Raw genomic sequence first — 9,492 nt, 5'->3', positions numbered from 1 at the left:
GAGGTTTGACATCATGTTCTTCTCAATGTCAACCTCTATGTGCACCCTTTACTTATGAACGCGTTGCTTTGCTCTTGAAGTTTGTCCTGTCGTCCGTATCGTAGTTACAGGTTTCCTGTAGTTTTTTTTCCTTTAGGAAGTAGCTAGCTGGATAGAGTAAATATAATTGTGTATGTCCATAACTATTGTAAGACTTTTCAATTTTAATGATCACAATTACGTGCATGTTAATTGTTAATATATAGTGCTGCAGCTTAACTATAGACGAAAATGTGAGTATGAGGAGTGTTGCAATTTTGGATACATTCTAGCCAAGCACTTGCACCATTTGTCTTGGGCGAGTTAGCCAGTTGTTAGCATGTAGCTAACTAGTCAGCTAACGTTAGCTTGCTACCTTTGCAGGTGTTTTACTATAAAGGTAGTTGTATGTCAACTGAATCTCAGCTCAAATGACATTCTGTTGAAATATATGGGTAACTAGCAATGGCATTCATCGTCATTTTGAAATGTCGTTGTCATCCTCAATGTTTTAGCTAGCTAGCAGCAGACGAGCCTTCTATTAATGTTATTAAAAAGGTTAAATGGCTCAGGCCCAGCAGCATAGCTAACTAACGTGAGGCTGGCTGTACAATTTTTTTTGTGTCATTGATAGATTAAGTCCTTGAAGCTTTTACAGATTACTCTGACGTACGTATCTCTAATTGTTCTCTTACGTTTCCGTTGGCAGTAAAGACAAAAACTCGTAAAACACATTGTTTGAGACACTAGAAATAGTTTCTTGTAAATGATGTAGATTTGAATGGTGCCTTTGAATTCAGTATTCATCTGCATTAAAGTCTCAATGCCTTTCTCTTCTATTTTACAGCTTGCTAAAGAAATATTAAAGGCCCAGTCAACAGCTCATTATCAGATATGACCCGCAGTAGACAAAGAAAACGTTAATTAGATAAGTAATTAATGTCATATTAAGGGCATGTGGAATAATATATATATATTTGTCACAAGGGGTTTTCTTCAGGATGAGCAGGCCAATGTTGGAATTGTTAAGTGGGCTTCCTCCAATTAACAGGGAGCCATAACCCTCAAAAGAAAAGCTATTTTTTTCCCAAGGAAGCAGAGAGAGGGGCATTTGGCAGGAGCCACAGGAATAGGGCAGTGAAATTTCAGGGAGTGGTGTGGAACGTCAGGACCAGAGTCAGGAAGAGTCAGTGCTAGGTCAGTCACCATGGGTGGTGTAACGGGACCAGTTTTCCTGTGGCTACAGGATGTGTTAGGGGTAACTCTCCTCAGAGCCCGCAGGACTCTACTGCAGGCTGCCATCCTCTCCTGCGTTCTAGTGCTGCTGGTCTGGGTGGCCATCTTCCTCTATGGCAGCTTCTACTACTCCTATATGCCCACCGTCAGCTTTTCTACACCAGTGCACTACCACTACAGGTACCAAGAGACATTGAAAGTTTGTTTTGTGCCTTTTTGTCTTCAAACTGAAGTTAAATCCACTCTTTACTCTCCTTTCACTCAACTTTTGAATGGTTTATTTAAAAAATATATAATTGCTTTTGCATGAGCATTTAGCTACACTTAACAAAATACTCATATGCTGTTGCACCTGATTTTTGTTTTGAGCTATTAGCACCATGACAATGTAAAAAGTGGAGGCCCATAACATGTCACACTTTTTTTCCTGACCACTATTTGTTCTAGTACCGATTGTGATGCTTCCAATTCAGTCCTCTGCTCTTTCCCCATGGCTAACATCTCGCTGCTAAAGAATGGCAAAGACCAGGTATGCTCTTCACATATTAACCATTATTTTCCTCACCCCCTCTATCCTGAGCTAGATGCTAATATAATTTTAATATGCAAAGAAATTATCGCTGTAGGCAGGTATGCTCACTGTCTCTCTTACAGTATTCTACCCCTCATTGTCTTTCCTAGGTTATGATTTATGGTCAGCCATATCGAATCTCTTTAGAGTTGGAAATGCCTGAGTCGCCAGTCAACGAACATCTTGGCATGTTCATGATTAAGATGTCTTGCTACACCAAGGACGGCCAGACAGTTGCAGCTGTGGCGCGCTCTGTGAGTGATACAGTTCTATGTTGATTCTGTTTGGCCTCCTACTACACCAATTTCTCTTCTGAGCCTCTCCAAACATTTCAGTGTTTCAGATTCTCGACATAGCTCACTGTAATACATCTACTGCTATGCATACCATTCTTAGTATATCGTTTTGGTATATATACGCATAGATTGCATTTGGATTACTGAGTGTTATTTGGGTTGTTAATTGGATTTGTTCTGACGTTTAAGATTTCTTGTTTCTAGTTTTTGATTATTATTTGTGTACGTGTTTGACATTTTGGCTGCACTGTTAGGAGCTAGTAACACAAGCATTTCCCTGCACCCGCTATTACATCTGCTAAACTGTGTACACGACCAATACACTTTGATTTCATTCCTTGAGTTTCCTCCAACATAATATTTCCTCTATTACTTTACAATGTTAGAAATAAACATGGATATTTTTGTTATTTGATGATTGTGTGGCCCTCTGACGGTGACTGATTTATTTTCTCTACCAGGCTATGCTGCACTACCGATCTGGTCTCCTCCAGACATTGAATACTCTACTGTTCTCTCCTCTCCTGCTGACTGGGATGACGGAGCAGAAGCAGCTTGTTGAGGTTGAGCTCTTCTCAGACTACAAGGCCAATTCTGTAAGTGCTATTTGTGGTTGCCTGTACTTACCAAATCCATTTTCCTCTCCCACAGAGCGTGCACTTAGTTCCTGTCACGCTCTCTGCACTGGGCCTGCTCAATGAGTCAGATTGTCGTGATCTTGTGATCATCATTATTAGCATGTTATCTGAATCATTTCATTTTTATCTGATGTAATTCGATTTACCAAGCATACTTCCCTTTCAGCAGCATTTGATGTTCATGTGCTTTCAATTAAAAGTACTTGGACAGAACTAATTTATTTAGATGCAGTCCAAACAAATACAACCTGAGTAAAATGTCCTCTTTCAAAGTGAGAATGAGTTTTAATAATCTTGCAAGCCAGACCACCTAGTCTCGCATTTGTTCAGTTCTGCAAGACTGGCCAAGTCAGACTAATCTTTTTTAGGTAATAAGGTCCAAATATTTTTCTCACTACAGTATCAACCCACTGTTGGTGCGGTCATTGAGATCCAGTCTCGGCGTGTGCAAATCTATTCAGCTCAGCTCAGGATCCATGCTTTCTTCACTGGTATCAGGTATAGACCTCCCCGATCGTATCAATTATTTCGGTTTCAAATCCAGATTATTTGATGCCAATAAGCCGAATAATTGACTGTTGTCTATTCCGTTCTTTTGTTTTCATCCTATTGTCCATCCATCCTTCTCTTTCTCTGAACCCTTTGTCTTAATAGATACCTCCTGTACAATTTCCCATTGACGTCTGCAGTGATTGGCGTGGCCAGCAACTTTGCCTTCCTCAGCGTCGTTGTGCTCTTTGGATACCTACAGTTTATATGGGGGGGACTTTGGCCTCCTGAGCAGGTCAGGGTAAGATGCTGTCTCATTTTCTCCACTGTAATATGATGTTCCCCATCCATACAGTACATCTAATCTTACATTAAAATATCTGTTTGGAACTGATCCTCAACTTAAGCTGTGTTTTGTTTAATATGTCTGTAGGTTATGATGGGAGACACGACTCGCCTGCAGCGTAGAAGAGAAGAGGCTCGGAAGCGCATGTCCTTCTCACAGAGTGAGTTAGTTCTACTCTACAACACGCATCAAACCCATTGTGTAAAACAGACATAACATGGTTAATCTGAATGTGTTTTAGCTCAAATGCCTCAGAAAGATAATGATCGTGTGGCTGAGCAGTTGGAAGAACCTAGACAACAAGCATCAGAAATAAAGAAAGGTGAGGGTATTAGGGTCTTTCTATAAATAATGGGGCCAATGTATGACATTGGGATCGAAATTTTAAATTGGTTTGAAACTAAAAATAAAAAGGATTTTCATGCAGTTCACATGTGCTTAGAGGAATAAAAGTGAATATATGGAAATTGGCCCATAACTCCACCTATACAATAACATAGATATTTAATTTATTATTACATTCTAAAATATGTGAGAATTATGTGGACATTGCCTGACTAAATAGATTGAATGCATGGCGATTTCTTTGTAGTTTATGTGGCTAAGGCAGCCACGGGAAGTAGTTTGGGGGTGAGGGGGGGGATTCCCCACGCTGCAGGTGGCTATATTGGCCCGCTAATACAGGACTATTAAAGGCCCAGTGCACTACTTTTGTGGGAATTTTTTTTTCTTCTAAAATATATAGATATTTACTTTTCCGATTTTCTCAGGGGGTGCTACTTTCTACGGCTATGTGCAGGTGTAACAGTACTCTTCTTGCATTGTGTACTATCAATCATCGACAAGAAATCCAACTTGTAGCACCAGTCATGAAGATTTATTCTGATAGGAACAGCACAAAATTGCACATCATGCAATGCACGGCTCACCATCCAACTCTGCGCTCATGCACTCTGGTTTGGTGCTTGTTCACTGGGACTGTAGTTACCAAAATATTACAATATACAATATAATATCTTTAACAATGTACCTGATAGGAACAGCACAAAATTGCACGTCATGCAATGCACTGCTCACCATCCAACTCTGCACTCACGCACTGTACAAAATATACGAACCTCCCCCACCACACAGTAAGTTGCTAGCTAGTATTAGCGGGAATTCTCTACAACAAAATGTACAACAAATATTCACCAAAAAACACTGCATCTTATGTGATGTTCGAATAACATTTACAAACAAATTGATATAAATTGTACATTTAAATCATCACTTGGGAGTATAAAAATCACTTTTGACTTACAGTGCTTTGCAACCAACAACTTAACGCTAGTTTACTGGGACGATTCTAACTGAAACACCTTCGTAAGCAAGCCGTGCAAACCAGCCAATAAAATGCCATGTTGAGTAGGTGAAGGCAAGACAAAACTAAAACCAAAAACCCATTGGCTTAACAATAAAGTGGCAAGGGAAATCACCAATATAACTCTGTTACACAGGTACACATTATAAATCCATGAATAATGGTAGCATTAATTTAACCATTTGAATCTCACCATCGTTGTTTTATAATGAACAAGTGAACAAAAACAAGGTTCCCTTTGGAAAGCCAACATTAGATGTTGTCGTCCTCATAATAACCGCAAGTGGTTTTACCGGAAAAAGAGTAGCGCAGCACCCTTCAATTGAAATGGCGGGAAACAAATGAAAGTGGGCACATCTCTCACAAAAACGGATCAAAAATTAAATTGCGGAAAATTATAAGGGCACAGGAGAAATTATAAATTGGCTACAGTAATTACAAGGACTTGTCAAGCACCAAATTGAGGAAATGTCTGATGCTCAAGGTAGGCCTTTACCAGTACTTGATTCTCTGAGCTCTAAATTCTAGTAAGCTACTTCAAGCCCCTTTTATTGTTTAACATTGCAGGTGTAACATGGAAAACAAAATGTACTTTTAATGTTATTTTATTACCAGATCATGTTGTGAATAAGTCCACTAGACGATGTAATTTGTTTTCATTATATCCAGAATAATTAATAGGAATAGCATTGGGCGTTGCTCAATAGTCTATCCTATACAGTTGACCACAGTAGACTCGGTGTCCAATACATTCTGTATGAAAACATTAACTTGCTTTTTCTGTTAAATCTAATGAGACCCTGCTGTAAATCAAGCAGACCACAACAGATGATCAACATCAATTCGCTAGGGATATTAAATCCAAAGTGGATCCAGGCAACTGTCTTCACCAGCGTAATGCATGAGACACCAAAATATTCTGTACATTCCTTGCAACACCTTTTTGATAGAGCATGTGTCACATGCTCTATCACGACAGCCGTTCATCACTTGACTGTCATTTGAAAAATTCCTTCCTGGATCAGATGATGATGTGTGAAAATGTAATGGTTTAACTAATCAGCTGGACACCAAATATGCATCCAACAAGTATTGTGCATAATTATTGAAGAACCACGTTAATGACCGTATCTATTTAGAAGCAATCGATTTTGCAATCGCGTAGATCATTTTGGATTTGTGTGTTCATGAAAACTGTTTTCACCCCGTAACATAAGGAGACAAGATGTTACGTAGTTACACTGCATTTCTGATATCCCTATACAAAAAACAGCTAGATCCAGGATTCTTACAGGGTTCAAGTTCAATGTCTAATTTAACTGATTAATGCTTAATATATGATATAATGACAACTTACACTGGCATAAATGCAAGGACAGAAAAGTTATATTTTATGTCACACGATTTTGGACAAGTCCGTCAAGACACCAACGATGATAATGTGTGTTTAATGTTAAGTTTTAAATCAATTTGTGATTTTTATTGAATATAGTTAGGATACCCCCTTATATCTTAACGTAATAACACGAAGAAAAAAAATGTGAGACTATTATCAATGACTTATCAACAGCTGTAAAAAGTTGTCCAGTGTAGGAAACTGGTACCCTAGTTTATAGAAAGCTCCATGAGAATGTGTGAATTGGTGTATACACAAGATATACACAACAGTATATTAAATCAACTGATCTTGATTTAATTTATACGGACTCGTACTTTGGGGCTGCAGGTAGCCTAGTGGTTAGAGCGTTGGACTAGTAACCAAAAGGTTGCGAGATCGAATCCCCGAGCTGACAAGGTAAAAAAAAATCTGTCATTCTGGCCCTGAACAAGGCAGTTAATCCATTTTTCATAGGTCGTCATTGAAAATAAGAATTTGTTCTTAACTGACTAGTTAAATAAAGGTAAGATTTAAAAAAATATAAAATAATTGTAGGCCTACTTGAGTAGTTGTGGATTATGATGACAGGTTATTTTTATGTTTTGTGTAACATCATGCTATGAATGTTACCGTACTGTTTTTTGTTCAGCATATTTGCTGTTTACATTATATTCTTGCATTCTGTCTCTACTACAGTTGTAACGGCTGTTTGTTTTTGTAGTGGAGCTGGAAACACCAGATGTGATTGGTTCCCTGAACAAGCCCTCTGGTTTGCCAGAGAATCAAACAGGTAAGACTATTTCAGACGAAGATTGTTGACGCTCTGTCTTTTTCCTGAACTACTTGAGTCATTTTGTAATAATCTTTCACTGTTATAATCATTTCCCTAGTCTAACTCAACCTGTCTCTCTATCGGCCTCCCTTTGTTAGCTCTAGAGTCGTCATCGGATGTGCCCCTGGAGGCTCCTCAGATTAACAAGACCGATGCAAGTCAGGAGGAGCCTGCTGATCCGGGGGATAGAGGTGCAGGAGCAGTCCTGTTGGAGGGACCCCAGGTACCTCAGCCAGGGGAATCTACGCTGCGTCAGAGACAGGGACCCTGGATGAGTCTCTGAACCATGGATCATCGCTCAGACATTCAAACGCTCACAGGTCCCTCAATGTGCCTTTCACCGACAGGCAAAGAGAGAGAGATTTGATGTATGGATTGAAGCAGATAGATTGACAGACTGACTCCCACAAACACCCTGCACAAATATTCCCTATAGCCTATCACTTTACTTACTTTAGCATGTACCGTAATTTAATAATAATCATATAATAATAGAATAATATATGCCATTTAGTAGAGGCTTTTATCTGAAAATGACTTTGGACTGTGGCATAATAGCTATGCTCTTTGATTTTTCAAAGATCAACCAGTGTCAAGGTTATAAGCCTTCTTTAGTTAGGCAAATATTGGTAGGATTAAGCTCAAGCCTGACTCTTGCATGTCCTTCAGAGCAATGAAAATAATCACTCCGGTCTTTAAGCACTTATTTAATTCCCTAGTCTGCATCATTGTAGCAGAGACATTTGTTCAGCCTTTTTGTTTTACGAATGAGTCTTTAAGGAATGTGATTGAGCAGGTACACAAGCATAGTTGAGAATGCCTTTTGTGCCTGTGATTGAAGCCTACGGTTACCATAAGAATCAGAGTGCCCTGAGCTGCTGAATGATGACCCTGCAGATTACACTGTTACACGTTTAAAGTTTCTCCAGAGTTATTCATCTTAAATGCAAGGAACATGCATTATGTTTACGCCTCTGTAGAAGGTTATTGTATGATTTTCCTTGAGGAAATATGCCTTTTAGAGCTATTACAGGGACCACCACATGTTGAATTTAATTTAATTGGGACGAAACATATACAGCAAGGTGTACATTCTGTTCCCAAAGGATAGCACTTAAAAGTATTTATTAAAGCACTTGTTTCCAAAGTGGTCCTTAATGTTACTTTGTTTTTAAATTAATATGTATTTTTTTCTGTTTTAGATAACTAAATGTTTCAAGGAGCAATGAAGGATATGTTAAGTTACAATTGGAAGTTTTGTTGAAATGTACTCATATGAAAAAAGTGTTGTAGAAAATAAATAAGATATGATCTGTGATATGGTCAAATGTCATTTGTGAGGTTCATTCAAATGTGAATGAGGGTAATGAATGGAAGGTGATTTGACTTAAGTATCATTAAAATGTTATTTGAGAACTATTCAAGATCATGAGAATTGTATCAGTATATGAATGATCAGAAATAGTTAAGTCAATTCATACAAATTTCAAACTGAAAAATATATTTGACGCAACTGATGAATGCTCTGGTTCTTTACAACTTTTAGTTTTATTGACTTTGATATCAAATCAGTCATAGTTTTGTTTGACTCATTACAGTGCATGTGCATTGTTTTTCTTTACCTGCAATGACTCAAGCAATGATTGTTTTTATGATATTTAAGCTTTACTGCTCGAGTTTAAATATGAATACATTCAATATTTTGTTGGTAATCAGGTAAATGGCTGTATGCTGATGATAACATCTGAGGTTATTTTCCGGTGAAGTGGTTCTTTAAGAGTTAGTAGTGTCCTAGCAGTAGGTAGACAGTTTTTCACACTGAAATATAACAATGCAGTGACCGTGCGCTGTAACGTCCTGGCTTTTGCTGTGAAATGTGTTTATGACAGGGTTTTCTTTGTGCCCAGTTCACACCAATGTTGGAATAAGCAGCCTCTGACCTACAGTATCACAACAGTCCTATTCTACACTGAACAAAAATATAGATGCAACATGTGTTGGTCCAATGTTTCATAAGCTGAAATAAAAGATCCCAGAAATGTTTCATATGCACAAAAAGCTTATTTCTCTAAAATGTTGTATAGAAATTTGTTTACATCTGTGTTATTGAGCATTTATCTGTGGCCAAGATAATGCATCCACCTGAGAGGTGTGGCATATCAAGAAGCTGATTAAACAGCAGGATCATTATACAGGTGAACCTTGTGCTGGGGGTCAATAAATGGCCACCATAAAATGTGAAGTTTTGTCACACAACACAATGCCACAGATGTCTCAAGATTTTAAAGAGGAAGCAATTGGCATGCTGACTGCAGGAATGTTCAC

At 38.4% G+C, this 9,492-nt stretch overlaps 1 protein-coding gene across 10 annotated transcripts; it reads left to right on the top strand.

Moving 5' to 3' along the window:
* Positions 1-78: 78 nt before the first annotated feature.
* On the top strand, positions 79-8,586 carry LOC109873957 (seipin). Of its 10 annotated transcripts, none has more exons than XM_031809449.1 (11): positions 100-272; positions 866-1,434; positions 1,702-1,783; positions 1,936-2,079; positions 2,583-2,717; positions 3,160-3,257; positions 3,414-3,543; positions 3,682-3,754; positions 3,836-3,916; positions 7,057-7,125; positions 7,266-8,490. In XM_031809449.1, exons 2-11 carry the CDS (start codon positions 1,226-1,228, stop codon positions 7,448-7,450), a joined length of 1,206 nt encoding a protein of 401 aa, XP_031665309.1. In that variant the 5' UTR covers positions 100-272; positions 866-1,225; the 3' UTR covers positions 7,451-8,490. The 10 variants fall into 10 exon arrangements, with proteins under 10 accessions (XP_031665313.1, XP_031665310.1, XP_031665309.1 ...); XM_020465666.2 differs by having other exon boundaries at positions 101-272; positions 3,414-3,549; positions 7,266-8,586; XM_020465667.2 differs by having other exon boundaries at positions 101-687; positions 3,414-3,549; positions 7,266-8,586.
* Positions 8,587-9,492: the final 906 nt, after the last annotated feature.

The sequence above is a fragment of the Oncorhynchus kisutch genome, linkage group LG29 (assembly GCF_002021735.2).
Source record: "Oncorhynchus kisutch isolate 150728-3 linkage group LG29, Okis_V2, whole genome shotgun sequence".
Classification (NCBI taxonomy): Eukaryota; Metazoa; Chordata; class Actinopteri; order Salmoniformes; family Salmonidae; genus Oncorhynchus; species Oncorhynchus kisutch.
Note: the sequence above shows the minus strand (reverse complement) of the source record. Positions and strands in the feature narration are given on the sequence as shown.